Source organism: Kryptolebias marmoratus, linkage group LG15 (genome assembly GCF_001649575.2).
Source record: "Kryptolebias marmoratus isolate JLee-2015 linkage group LG15, ASM164957v2, whole genome shotgun sequence".
NCBI lineage: Eukaryota > Metazoa > Chordata > Actinopteri > Cyprinodontiformes > Rivulidae > Kryptolebias > Kryptolebias marmoratus.
The window spans coordinates 34,427,353-34,442,881 of NC_051444.1; the positions used below are offsets into that span (position 1 = coordinate 34,427,353).

Genomic DNA, 15,529 nt, shown 5'->3' on the forward strand with positions numbered 1-15,529 from the left:
TGAGTTTTGAGCCGTTTGATTATGTTTGTGATCTCTCACAGAGGGATCATAGAAATGCTGATACAGGCGAACCAGCTCCGCTAGAGCACCGAAATCGTCCATTTTGATTGGAGCCCAGCACACGCGGCGAGCCAAGTTACAAAAGGTGCACGACCCGACACCACGCGGGACCTTCGCGCAGGGGTGGGGACAGCGTGATTGTGTCACTGTTGGCGCGCGCACCTTCGCACAGTGAGGTAGATAAAGGGAGCTGTTTTGGGGGTGCGGGTGGAAAAAACATGTATAAAAGTGACGTATTTATAATAAAGAAGCGGAGCTTAGCCTGGCAGCAGGGTCATACGCTGGGAGAAACCCTGGACAGCTATTTTGATTATTATTTTTTATTTAAAAACACACTAAAAAGAAAACAGAGTCTTGATTCTTCTCACACTTTCACTATGGAATAGAGGTTTAAGGTTGAATCTATTACCACAAAGAAACTACAACTCTGCTTTGAGAACTCATCCTACTGATCAACTTGGCCACATGGCAACAACTCACGCCTTATTAAAATTTGTAAACTACAAATAATATCTGCCCTGAGTTTTTCACATCTGTGGAATGTCATGCAAATCTCTAAAACAGTGGTGTGCAAATTCAGTCCTCAGGGGCTGGTTTCTTGCATGTTTTAGTTCTTCTCCCTGGAGGTAGTTACTACCTCCTCAGCATGTCAAAGTTCTGCATATACCTGCTAATGAGCTACCGTTTGACCCAGGTGTGTTGAAAAACAGAGATAACTAAAACATCCAGGATACCTGTTCTTAAGGATGACACCCGTCCTAAAAGATACTGCACATTTAGTCTTTCTTCAACCTTAGTATTCATACACAGTGTTGTGTATTTGTGTAAAAGTACATATATAAACAGCAATAACTTAACACAAGTAGAAACAGTAACACTGATAACTAAATAGTGCCATCCTTAACATAGAAACTTTTAAAACAATGAATGTTCTGCACAGAGGAATCTAGCTTAATGCCTGAATGAACAACTTTTCCAAAGACAAACTCAAAATAAAATAAATCAAAGGACTACAATGTTTTATTTCTCACACAGACAACATCCACTCAATTTTTAGGAAATTAATGTAGTTACTTTCTTTGGATATCAGCCTGGCCAAACTATTTGAATTTGAATTAGTCCTTATTCAACTTCAGTAGAAGCTGGTTTTCAAAGTTGTGTGAATCAATCCTTCCCCTTCTTTGGCTGAAGATTAATCCAGCTACACTGAAAAGCCTTTCAGAGGCAGCAGAGGCTGGTAGGGCAGTGTTTACCTTGAGTGATAGGCTGGATACAGCTGGGTAAGATGTTAAAATGTCCATACCTTCAGATGTACATGCCAGGTATGATTCAAGTTGTTTGGTTGTTTCCTGGGTGTGTACGTGTTTCAAGTTGGAGAAAAGGTCCTCTTCATCAGAAGCACTTTGAGGAGTCAGTTTTCCGCAGTAGACGCTTGTCATGTTCAGGAAGATGCTCCTTGATGTAACTGAGACCTAAATCAAACAGTTTATCATCAGGTTATACATGTATACCAATTGTAATAAAAAAAAAATCATTGCATTGTCTGCTCGTTAGAGCAAAGTTAAGAGTTTTTTAAATGAACTTATTTGTCAAATTGGCCTTTAAGGAATGAACCAGCTAGATTGCTCAGGTCTTTAAATTCCAAAAAAATATTTGATTGATTTAACTTTTTAAAAAAAAAGTGGAAATAGGAACATGACTTAGCAATATTTAATTATAGAGATTCTTACCTAGTTTGAGGACCTCTTCATCAGTAGTCCAGGATTTTTTACATTTCGGAAGTAGAATGGCTGCAGCAACTAGCTTTGGGTCAGACATCATTTCCCCATCATTTCTTCAATCCATCTTGCAGGGCATTGATCAGTGGCATGCAGAAATTCAGTGATGCTCTGGTTTTGTCAAGCTTGGAGATGAGGGCGTTGATTGTAGGGAGCAGCCATCCCATCTGAATGTTGGATTCTCCCTGAAGAATGTTTATTGCCTTTGCAACTGGACCCATGATGTCCACATATTCACCTAAAAAGACGATGTCAGCTGGACTGTACCTAACACACACAAAAAAATGCTTAAGTAAATGTAATACATATTGTAAATTGTTTTAGATAAAGGGTGCTGTACAAGACCATTTACCATTCTAAAAATAGACATTACTTTTGTTTTCTACAAGTCTTCTGACAAATTCCAAAATTTACTTGGAATAATTTCTATAGGATCAGCACAGTGTAATTATTAAGTGTGAATATTATTATTTTTAAATATTTATTTAAATCTTTATTCATTCACGCTCCCGCTGTCTAAGTGGGGTAATATGAACCCCACTCATGTTTGGTGTGGTGATGGGCTCGTTACGTGGTGTTTCTATGTGGCCTGGCTTACTCCCCAAGAGGCAGCCGTGACTTTTACTTGCTAGGTTTGATGGCTCTGAGCTCTGATATATATACAATAAAAAAATAATAATTTATAAATTAAATGATAGGAAGTAGAGGGAAGAAAAAAGTCTTGTTATCAGGTTCAAAGATTCAGGTGTCAAAGATCTGCAACCCGGTTACAGACAGACTCAGGAGACAGAGTAAAAGGTAAGTGACTTTATTTACAGTGACAACAGGGTATCGGGTCCGGATCTGCATGGAGGAGTAGTGGTGAGTCTAATGTTTATCAGCGGAGAAGTTTGCAGATGAAGTGTTGACAAAGTGTGGCTCTTACAGACGGGTGGAGAGGTAGGAGCTCGGAGGAGTGGTCCCGGTTGATAAGCGAACGGAGTTCAGATGAGCGGTTCCGCAGACTGGTCGGAGGCAGGCAAGCTTTGGTGCAGTTCAGAACAGGTAAGTGACTCTCAGGTAAGTACATAGACAGGCATCTTCAGACAGATCGTGGTAAGCAGCTCAAGGAGTCAGGAACTCTGGACAGGCACAAGTACACAGACGGGTTAGACAGATTCAGGTAAGTTTGTTTCTCAGGTGGCCGAGATTGATTACCAGCGCTAAACGATGCTTCAGCGTCGATCTGATCCTCCACACTGCCTTAAGAACCCGAGAGTGGATGATCCTGATCTGCTGCAGCTGAGGATGATTAGTCTGTCAACCAATCAGTAAACAGGAGGGAGCAAAAACAGGAAGCCAAATGGCAGATTGCCACACTTGTAACATCTGCCCCTCCACCTTTTTTTTTAATACATTCAAATAATACAAGAGTTTTACAAACTTAAGAACAAAAACAGCATCAGGTCCATCATTTGAACAACAGTTTTTGTCAAAACGTACAACTTAGAATCATATTTTTTAATTAACTAGCTTTATTATCTCTTTAAATATACAAATATCAAGATTATTCATAAACTTATTATATATTATAACTTGATATATTTTTTATTAGCATTATACATAACTTGTAACATACTGCAATGTGCCAAATTGTAAAACTTCAATAATTTAATTGATGAAATGATGTATAGGATTACCATATTTTCTACTAATAATTCCTAAAGTTTTGTAAAATAGAAATTTACTTGGATTTGTAATAGTTTTACATATTAGTGTAGGTAAACAAACACCCAAACACATTTTTAGTACTTACACTGGAACACCAAGTGCAGCACAGACTTTTATCACAGCTCCTCTCCTTGTACTTTTAGAATCCTCAGGATCCGCTTGACAGCCAAGTAAAGCGAGTTCCACCCTGTCGCGTTAGTTTGCACCAGCTGAAGTTTGCAATGTTCTTCAACCACCTCTGCAGCAGTTGTAGACCTTGCCGTCTTGTTCCAAAGAGCCTGACCTTTGGAGAAGGCCAACCTAAATGTTGTGTTCCTGCCCTCTCACTCTTTGTTGCAGTAGGACCTGGTTTACGGGAGCTACTATGTTGTACTTTTGAAACCAGAGTCTGCACACTAGTGATGTGGGTCTTTTTAGTGTAGCCTACTGTCTTGCGCATAATCATGATGTCACGTTTTTTTCATTTAAGCATAAAATACTAACTAATTAAAACTAAATGAGTTTGGAAAAATGATTTTTTTAAACATACAGTAGCAGGAGAAAAATTATTTTAATGAACAAGAGTCAATGCTTGAAAAAAGATGTTTTTGATTGTTTTGATTTATAAGTCTTGTTCATATATAAGGAGAAGGCAGGGACCATTGTATTGGGACACTGTTCCCCTTTCAGCTTCAACTTCCAGGCTTCCATATGAGATCCAATTTTAGAATATATGTCCACGACGTGCCTCAGTTAGTATGAGAAAAGGTTAAAGGACATGACAGGACAATTAGAAAAACACTGAACAAGTATGGTTTGTTTGGAAAGGCTGCAGGAGAAAACCTGTTCTCTCGGAACAGAACATGGCAGCACAACTAAGGCTTGTTTAATCTGAATAAAGAACAATACTTCAGGAATAAAATGAGACCAAAATACAGATGTTTACCCATAATGCACAGCAGCATGTTTGAAGAAAACCAAACACAGCATTTCAGCACAAACTCCTCATACCAACTGTCAGCACGGAGGTGGAGGGCTGATGGTTTGGGCTCCTTGCAGTCATTGAGTCGATCATGAACTCCTCTCAGATGTGAGACCATCTGTCTGACAGCTGAAGCTCGGACCAAACTGAGTCATGATGCAACAGAACAATGATCTCAAACACAGCAGCTAATCTACAACAGAACGGCTGAAGAAGAAAAGGATCAAGGTGCTACAGTGGTCCAGTTAAAGTCCAGAACAGATTGAAGTGCTGTGGTGGGACCTTCAAAGCTCCAACATATTCCATAAGAAGTCAAGAAGTCAGTTCGAGGTCACATGGTGGTGAGTCACACCTTTCATTGTCTACGAGACACTCGGATCAGAACTCCCAGGCTCCTCCCTCCTCCTACAGCATTAAAACGGCTTCTTAACTTTCCTGTTCTTTTACAGATTTTTGCTTCCCTTCTGGCCCGACATGTCAGTTAAACTGAGTGAGACAGTCACAGCATGAAGAGACGCCTGTGTCTCTGTCTCAGCCAGCTGCTTCTCAGCGGAGCAGTAGAAGCAAAATGACTCCTTTAAAGATCACTGGCTTTTCTATATAAACACGCCCACAACAACTTCTAACCAATCACACAAAACAAACCTCTCTTGTGTCATGAAGCAGTGGGCAGAGCTGCTTCACAAACAAAAAGTATGCAACTTTCGTCAAACAACATGAATAAGAGCTGACTTTGTGACTTCACATGGAGTATGGAAGGGACCTTAGAGAGCTGAGCAGAAACCAAACTCTGCACCCCTCAATGAACTGAAACAACAATGGAAAGAAGAGTGGACCAACATTCCTCCACAACCATGAGAGAGGCTTATAAAGTCCTACAGAAAACCTCTAATGAGAGTTACTGCTGCTAAAGGAGGTTCTACAAGCTGCTGGAACCAGGTTTTCACTCACAGCTTTAACATCGGTTTTGTTTAATCAATAATTTCATTGTGCTATCTGTTGTGTATTTTTGTTCACTTGAAGTTAGATTAGAATTATATTAGAACCTGGTAAAAAAAAAACAGATCTTATATTACATCTTGATATGAAAATCCTAGAACTGAAGAGGTGTGGTTCTCCTTTGCCCAGGACAGTATGTGGAACTGTGTCCTTTTTTTGTGGAGGCCTGGATGAGCAACATTGACATTGAGTTGATCATACCTTGACAATAACAATAACATCATAACATAACTCTCAGCTTATAACACTTCAAGCTTTAGCACAATATTTGAGAAACAGACAGTCATTTTTGTGATGGCTAATCTTGATTAGCTGGGGTGTCCTTCTTGAATTAGTTAGTCACTTATAGATCTACATCAAATGAATACTTCCTAAAGGGTTCTTTAAAATCTGTCCAATGGTTCATAAGATATTTTGCTAACAGACAGGAAAAAGCTAACTTCAAATAGTTAATAGCAAAATTTTAAACAAAGACTTTGTGCAATCTGTTAGTGTTGAGAATATATGCTGGGGCTCAGTTTCAGCTACTACAGCACCAGCATTTAGGTCAATATCTGTAGAATTGACCCAGTTACATGTAGTTTTTGCTCTTTCAAGGTTAGCTGGCTGCAGCATTTTAAGAAATAATAAGTTGTAAATACACATCCAATAATTACTTTCTCCAAGTTTGTGTTCAGTGGTTCATGAGATAATTTGGTAACAGAGAAACACACAAACACACAGACACATTATCATCCTTTGTGTAATCATTTCCTGTGTGCCTGATCAACTGTGGTTCGAACAGATCAACACGCAACACAAACTTCAAACCAACTGAGAAGCTGGGATGTGNCCACTCCTGTCAGCTAAGAACAGGAAACTGAGGCTACAGTTCACACAGGCTCACCCAAACTGGACAACAGAAGATTGGAAAAACGTTGCCTGGTCTGATGAGTCTGGATTTCTGCTGCAACATTCGGATGGTAGGGTCAGAATCATGAAAGCATGGATCCATCCTGCCTTGCATCAACGGTTCAGGCTGCTGGTGGTGGTGCAGTGGTGTGGGGGATATTTTCCTGGCACACTTTGGGCCCGTTAGTACCAACTGAGCATCGTGTCAACGCCACAGCCTACCTGAGTCTTGTTGCTGACCATGTCCATCCCATCTTCTGATGGCTACTTCCAGCAGGATAACGCTCCGTGTCATAAAGCATGAATCATCTCAGACTGGTTTCTTGAACACAACAATGAGTTCACTGTACTCTAATGGCCTCCACAGTCACCTGATCTCCATCCAACAGAGCAGCTTTGGGATGTGGTGGAACAGATGTGCAGCCAACAAATCTGCAGCAACTGTGTGATGCTATCATGTCAATATGGACCAGACTCTCTGAGGAATGTTTCCAGTACCTTGTTGAATCTATGCCACGAAGGATTGAGGCAGTTTTGAAGGCAAAAGGGGGTCCAACCCGGTACTAACAAGGTGTATCTAAGAAAGTGGCCGGTGAGTGTATTTACTGTGTAAACCTAAGAACACAACATCTCCTCTGATACCCAAACAAACAATACAAACAACAAAACTAGCCTTTTCTCTGACAGATTAGTATTATTGCAATGCAAAATAAAGTGTGCGATTTATTTTAAACCTTTAAACCTGTGTGGACTTTTCACACACAGCTTTTCTATTTTTTGTTCAGATTTTGTAAATTAATGATATTGTTTATGTGAAAATAGATTAAACTTGTTTTAACACCTGCTAAGGACTAAAGTAAGTTTTTATGTGCTAATATCAAAATTTTAAAGTGTTTTTTAAACCAATTTCCCATGAGTTCTTAAGCAGGTGGACTGAACTCTTCTTTCATCAATTTTCCCAGTTTTTCAGTTGTGTATCAAGCATCTCTACTTGAGATCATTTCATTTTAGTCAGTTTATTCCTTCCTTCCATCATTTCTCTTCATTTTTCATTTTCAGTTTCACTCAATGGGAATGCTGTCTCATGTCTGCCCTTTGACCCCAAGCCGCTTGGTCTTCTCTGACCTCATCAAACTTCATCTGACCTCAGCCTTTACCTGGCTCCCCTCCATCACCAAACCCTGGTTTTCCATCACTTCATCACACCAGATCTAGCATTAAAACCTGACTGAAAGCAGGTTTTTTATAAAGAAGTCACTTTGTAATCTCTGAAATCTTCACGTCTATAAAAACATTGTAACCTAATAGGTTGGTGAATATATGTGCAAGCTCATAAAATGTGGCTTTTTGTGTTTGTTTGGGATACACACCAAATCAGGTTTTACACAGTCAACTGTAATATTCATAAAATATTTGTTGAAATAATCTAAGAAATTGTTGAAATAAAATCTATGGAAATGTGACTTTTTAGTGCTGGAACTCCTGGTGTCTGAATGAACTTCAATATGTCACTGTTTTGGCAAAGAAGGCATAAAAAGTAGTTTTTCTGAGCTGTTAAAAAAAATCACATCACAGTAAATATGCTTAATGATGCATATTTCATCTTCAAAATAATAAAAATAATTATTGATTTACAGACATAATTGAAGGAATGCCTATCACCCACCACCTTTCATGCCAGAGTTTTAAATTAAGATCATCTTATGTTAAGGAAAGATGGAACTGAAGCTGTTTCTGTCAAATTCTGTAATTAATGTTATGTGCGATCTCATACAATATTTAAAAAACTTGCAGAACCAGTTAGCTCTTGGAATATGTGTTGAGGATGCCTTTAGCTTAATATTTGTTAAATTGACTGAGTTATAACCATCTTTGCTGTGGCGGCCATCTTTAATGGGGGCGGGGAAAACAACAATAGTTGTAGATGTACATCCAATGATTATGTTCTGAGAGTTTCATTAAAATCTGCTCAATACTTCATGAAATGCTTGCTAATAGAAATTCAAATGAACATACACAGACATGGGCGAGGGCAGACACGCCCTCCATCTGTGGCAGCAGGCAATAACAATGAAAATAAACCCAACAAATACATCCAAACTCCATCCACCCTGACATCCAACTATAGGTATGTCCTTACACGTAGGACACACCTTCCTGCCCATCTCAGGCATCTCAGCTTGGTTCCTCCTGCAGCAGCAGATCAGAAATTGAAGGGTTATGAAGACTACTTCAGCCTGCTGAGACAATAGATGGAGTTAATTAGCGATTATTTAATTTGATATGTGTTAATCTCATTGTAGCAGCTGCTGGCATAGCATTTTTTGTGCTCTTGATGACAGGATTAGCTTCTCCTTTAAAGATTAATCATCTCTCCTCCAGGAGTAAAGGAACATGTGTTTCTGGGTTTTTATTAAAACCTGACTGTGAGGGATCTTTCTGATAAAATATACTGGACAGCAGACAGAGCTGGAGTTTACAAGCAGTAATTCTCAAGTTAGCTTTGGTGGAAAGCTGCACAATTCTGCAGCTTTTCTTACTATAAGATTTTTGGTTTGCAGGACAGTTAATTCCACAGTTACATTTCACTCTGAATAGACAGTGTTAAGACGTAAAACAAGATGTTTTTTCTTCTTGTTGCTTCAGTTGGAAAGTTGAAGGTGATGGACAGAAGCACCCACTGTCTTTTGACATAAATTAGACAGTGAATAAAAATATTAATGAATCACATTGTTTATAGCTTATATAAAATGAGACAAACTGAGAGAAATAAGGATCTTTAGAAAATTAACAAGAAAAATAGCAGGTATAATGATACCCCTCCTAACAAAAAAAGAAAATATAACAAAAATAAAAATAAAGCAATAATGATCTGTTTTGAATAGTGTCCTTAAGGTTGATATAATTATTAAAAAAAGATTATTCTATATAATATTATAAAGGGGCGTCTCAAAATGTAGGAAAATTGCAAGAAAATATATAAACTTTTCTTTACAGTCTCACTAAATTCTGAGTGTTTGCAACCAAGTAAGCAACAAGTAAGTTTTGGTGCTGCACTTTAAATAACCAATAAACAACAGCAAACAGGTTTTTACTGTGGGAACATTGACGATGCATTAGTTTAGCAAGCACAAAGAAAAGTAAGTTAATTTATCATGTTTTGACAATGATATGAGGGAGACGTTCATCGTGCACTTAATGTGTTCTTCTTCACATCACATCTGAGTTCTGCTCCATGATCCAGTTCCTCCCTGCTCCTTCCTGCTCCTCCCAGCTCCTCCCTCCTCCTTCCTGCTCCTCCCTCCTCCTCCCTGCTCCTCCCTCCTCCTCCCTCCTCCTCCCTCCTTTGGTTCTGCGATGCTCACTTCATTCCTGAACACTCCCGTCTGTGTGGGACATTGATCTGTGAATGGTCAGAGAAAACAAAAAGACAGACCAATCTCTGGGGGCATTTTGGGAAAATGTTTTGTGAAAGTGCCTCATAGGATGGAGATGGTGCTCAGACTGATTCTGAGTGTGTTTTATTACATTTAAACACCTGACTTTAGGACTAAATTTGAGAAAACTTGAAAGGAATAAATCTTGAAAGTAAAGACAGTATGTTATGATACATTTTGAAGACTAAACTTACATTTTTGATGTAAAACCAGCAGCTGAGTGTACAAAGTTCATCCATCACACCAAAACACAGCTGTCAGATCGTTTCAGAAAGGATGAAACTCTTCTCCACCTCCATAAATCTTTACCACTGCTCAGAGCTTCAGTCTGAGTATCAGGAAAAAAAGCTGTAGATGTTAAGGTGCTGCTGCTGTAAATTTACAGAGAATGACTCCTCTGTGACTAAAGCACCATAAAACTGATCGTTATTGAGGCGCGCCTCACTTCTGTCCTCAATAACTTTCAAAACTCAGCACTTCACTCTCACTTTCAGCACCTTGTAGGCTTTAAAACTCGGGCATAAATTCACTATCGAGTGCTAATGCTTCAGTTTAGCTTCGAAATCTGCTGCATTTCTGTATCAAATTCACAAAACAAATAATTCCAACAACATGCTGGAACAAACACGCCCATGACGTTCAGCAGCTGTGGGCCATTTGCACTCATTTGAGTCATCATTTTAGCTAGCATTTTGCTTCTGTTAGCTTTAAGCTAGTGTTCTGCTTCTTTAGCTTTAACAGGGCAGTTTTAGCTTCTTCAGCTAATTTCAGAAGTCGTTCAGCACTAAGCATACACACTGCATTTTCACAAAAAAACAAGCTTTTTCTGGTTTCCTTTGTTCTCTTCTTTTTCAAATTACTTTTTTTGTAAGATGTTTTTTTCTTGAGTGTCGACTAATTATAATGTAGAGAAGTGATCCCAGCTATCTCATAAAGAAAAGAACAATTATCGTTTTTCTGAGGATGCTTCAAGCTGAAACTATGGCCACTTTAAACCAGTTCACACCTTCTGATTGTCCCTGCAACGTTACAATTAGTCCTTAAAGTAACTTTGTTCCACAGATAAATTGTCCCAACACATTTCTGTTTCCTGACATCTCCCTGCAAAAGAAAAAAGTGTTAATTAATGAGTTTTGTACCAGAATGTGTGGAAGTTTAACAACTGCTGTTTCTAAAAAAATAAGTCAAAAGTTAAAGCAAATGAACATAAAAGGATTCAACTTCTTTTAAATTCTCTTTTTGATAGTGGCACAAAGACAACTCATCAAATGTGAAAACTAAGAAATTTTAGTTTAGTTTTTTCCAACATGGTCTTGTCAAGAAGGCGATGATAGCTTCATGTTTTTACATGAAAAAACAACAGACTGAAAAAGGGAAGTATTGCTTCAAAAACCTTTTGTTTTTGCCTGTGTATCTGTCTGTCAAAATATCTTGTGAGCCACCTGATGAATTTTAAAGAAACTCAAAAAGAGTAATTATTGGATGGTCATCTAGAACTGACTTTTCAAAAATATTGAAATTAACTTTTTAGCATCAACTCTGTCTTTTAGCAAAATATTTCATAAACCACTGGTCAGATTGTTATGAAAAATTCAGACAATAACCAATGAACAGACATCGATAAATGATTAACCTTTGGAGCCAATCCAGTTCAAAATGGCCCCAATAGCCAACTGACTTTAGAAAACCAAAACTAACAATGCATCAGTTAATTTTACAGATACTAAGCTAAAGTTTGACGTGGTAGTAGCTAAGAGTCATTCACAACACGTACTCTGAGTTTGACATCTAAGAATATTAAGTGAGGTCTTCCAATGATGTTAAGTTGACCTAATGTTCCTCTGATTAAAAGCCATGGTGGTGTGTTGCCGACAGTGGCAGGCGGTGCATTTTACATTAAGGCCTTCAGTGATGTCCAACTTAGTCAATAAATACCTCTCATTATGCCAGCGTTTATAACACCAGGACTGGAGAGTAGTTAAAAACACACTTAAGCACTACTTGGCATTGCATCACCTCAGCTGTGTACAAAATGGGCTTTTATCTGTCGCATTTTAAAAATCAACAAACCCGCATCAGCAATTAAAACATATCTGGTATGTTACTGTCAAAACTAAATAAATGTTTGCATTCACCAAAACGGCTGTGTCCCCCAAAACACTTATTTCAACACAAAATCCATTCTGGGACAGGTTAGCTAGCTCGGGGTCGGCCGTCCTCCTCTAACGAGATCTAGCTTCTCTTGAAAAGTTCGTCTTGAAAACAGCCTTNGGCTCAAACTAGTAAGTATCCATATCCAATCACAGGACGCGTAAATGTCCCGTTCAACGTGAGGCCAGCTAGAGGGCCTTACTGACACAACTCGTGATCTGATTGGCTATCGCAGCTGTCTATCAACTGTATCTGCCCGTTCACTTACAGCACAGACGTCTGCATTGTTGGTTCTGAAGGCCCGGGCAGATTTCATACAGCCTGGAAACATAAGAGCTGAATTCTGATTGGATAAAAACTCTGACCTAAAACAACAGCCCTGGAAGGAGCATAATATGACATGAAGAGAATATGAATACTTTTAGATATCTAGGGAAAGTAAATAAAAAAATAAATTACCTTTATCATATTTATGATGATTCTTGGTTATGTTAGGCCAGCAGAGAAGGCCTTGTTGGCCCTGATGGCCCACCACTGGTTGCCAACTTGAATATTTTTACTTTTGCCATCAGATTCTTCAACGTAACAGAGCCTTCTCTTTGTCTTGTTTGATACCTGATTCTGTCTGTGGTTTGTTTTGCTCCAGAGGTGTTTCTCCTCCTTTTCCTCCTTTTCCTCATCGCTGTCTGCTCGTCACCTCTGGCCTCATTATACGATAACGACGGACTGACACACAGCAGCCTACAAAAAAGCACTAAGTCATTTATTCTGCTGCGATAGAGTTGTTTGTTTTGAATGTGCAGATAAAGTGTGGAGTTCATGTCAAAATGAAATATGACACCACTCAGACAATCAGAGGGGGAAAATGAAGGTTAGCATTGTTTTATCTACTTCCTGTTCAATGCAGATTATATTTCTTATCAGAACACTGCCTGGTATCATCTGTTTTTATTGAGGTATAAGTTGTTTTTTCCCAGTGTGAATAAATAAATACAAGTAACCAATCAGATTACAAACTATTGATATATGAATCCCTGCCTCAATAATACATTAAAATGTAAAACAAAACTTTAGGAGCAAATACTATCAATGTGTGATGGTGTAGATTCTCAGTCATCCAGTCCATGGTAAATTCAAGAAAGTTAAAACAAAAAAACAACTGGACTTCTATTCTGTAGTTGAAGACGTTTCTCTTCTCATCCTCAGTTCAGAAATAGAGAGTGTGGAGTTGAGCTTTTAAAGCTGAGATGTGATGTAAGCTGGATTGCTTGCAGATTGTTCTCCCTCTCCGAACAAAGGAGGCTCGTTAGGGTCCTTGTTTGTCTGACTCACTGATGGGCCACTCTGGTCACATGAGTGCAGGTGTTGATTGGAGTGAAACTGACTGGGAGTGTCCCTTATCCTCAAGGATAAGGGACACTCCTTTGAGGACCAAAATGTTCATCCTTGAGAATAAAGGAGGATAAGGGACAGCTGGTTTTTGTTTTTAGTTTTTTAACCTTTTATGAATTTACTATCAATGTGCAGAGAGACTTGGAGTGTGAAAAGAAACCTGCTTCAAACAGACTTGCAACATAAAAAATAACCAATAATAAATGACAAACCTCAAGAAGTTAGAGGAAATGCAGAGTGAATGCTGAGTGCTGAGGGATTTTGCTGAAATGTGCTAAAGAATCTAAAACTAAGTTGTTAAAGTTAAAAGAAGCTACTTTTAGCTAAAAGCTAAAAGTAGCAAAGGACTAGCTAAAAGCTAAAAATATAAAAAAGTTAGCCAGATGGATCAGCCTGTGTCAGTTCAGAAATGAAATGAGCAAGGTGGAACAAAAATCACCTGCTTTTATGTGTTGCCTGATGCATTATTTGTGTGACGGATGTCTCCTGGACAACATTTCTCACGACATGGTGGCTGAGCTCAGTGTAGCAATTTTGTTTGTGTTCAACAAAATATTTCAAATAACTGTTGCACTTTATCTTTTGCATGCCCTAAAATGCAGCTGAAAGCCACTGTTTTTGAAGGAGAAAGGCACACTGTTGCCCTTGTTTGCTATTGTTCAGAACACTTGTTAAAAACATAAAAACTTGAGTTCTCCTCCAGAATAATCCATACTTTGTTGTTTTGGCATTTAAATCTTGTGGCTGTGTGATTGCCAAAAGTGTATGTCATCACTTTGTCACATTATTTAAAGCTGGCATACTTTTTTTTTTACCTGTCAGCTGTTTTGGCTCTGTTACTACCTGGCTCTAAAGAAGCAGCAGGGATGGGCTGGCTTCATCTAAAGTCTACAGAAAACTACTCGCTGCTACAAGCTGCTGGATCAGGGACTGGAAACAGTTTTTGTTTAATAAATAATGAAACAGTGAAACCTGTTGTGTGCTTTTGTACTCTTGAAGTTAAATTTGAATAATTTTAGAACCTGGTAAAGATCAGATCAGATGTTTTACGTCTTAATATGTAAAACCCCAGAAATAAAAGGGGGTGGAAAAAGGTTTTTTTTTCCAGGACTGTACAGTTTATTTGATTGACTGATGGAACTAAAGGGCCCTTAAAATTGGCTTTTAATCTATTTGTTGTAATTGCACAGATTGTGTTTGTTCTCTTTGAAATGAGCTGCATGTTTAAACAGAAATAATGTTTGTACATTTTGAAAACCTTTGAACCAAACCTTTTTCCTGTTTGATGCTGTCAGGTTGTGTGTATCATTGAGAACTTGTGGGATGATTTTATCTGTTTTATGTTCATGTGTTTCTCCTCAGCGTTGTGCACTGAAGAGTGTGTTCATGGTCGCTGCGTGTCTCCTGAAACCTGCCAGTGTGAACCCGGCTGGGGGGGACTGGACTGCTCGAGTGGTGAGTTTTTGTGAAAACACATTAAAAAGAGCGTCAAAAACACAGCAACCAATAAATGACTTGTTCTCAAAAATATTTTAAATTATTTTTTAAAACAAACAAACAAAAAAACCTCCAATGATCTCTCCTTTTAACTCTAATCAGAACTCTGGCAGCAGCATTTTGGATCAAAGATCAAAGAGTTTTTTGGACACCCAGATAAAGAATTACAATAGTCCAGCCTAGAAGAGATAAATGCATTGGCCGTTTTTTCTGCATCATAAGATGTTTCTAATTTTAGGATATTACATAGGTGGAGGAAAGATTTCCTAGTAAAATTTTTGATGTGGGGGTTAAAAGACATCCTGATGAAAAATAACACCGAGGTTCTTTACATTAGAACTGGAGGCCAAATGAATGCCATCCAGAGGAAGAGAAAGGCTGTAAAGTTTGTTCCTAAGATGCTCAAAAACTACAACCTCTGTCTGTCTGAGTTTAAAAGAAACAAATTAAGAGTCAACCAGGTTTTTATCTTTTAAAGTAACTGATTGGATTCATCAGATCCTCCATACTCCATCCTCTTCCGCTTATCCGGGGTCGGGTCGCGGGGGCAGCAGCCTAAGCAGGGAGACCCAGACTTCCCTCTCCCCAGCCACTTGGGCCAGCTCCTCCGGGGGAATCCCAAGGCGTTCCCAGGCCAGCCGAGAAACATAGTC

General features: G+C 38.7%; 1 protein-coding gene across 2 annotated transcripts in view; it reads left to right on the forward strand.

Annotated features, from left to right (window-relative positions):
- LOC108249366 (multiple epidermal growth factor-like domains protein 11) overlaps nucleotides 1–15,529 on the forward strand; it is a 254,217-nt gene that overhangs the window by 79,925 nt on the left and 158,763 nt on the right. For both annotated transcript variants that reach the window (XM_037979947.1, XM_037979948.1), the window contains exon 5: nucleotides 14,742–14,834. In XM_037979947.1, the coding sequence (XP_037835875.1) occupies nucleotides 14,742–14,834 (93 nt within the window). The remainder of the gene's footprint in view (nucleotides 1–14,741; nucleotides 14,835–15,529) is intronic.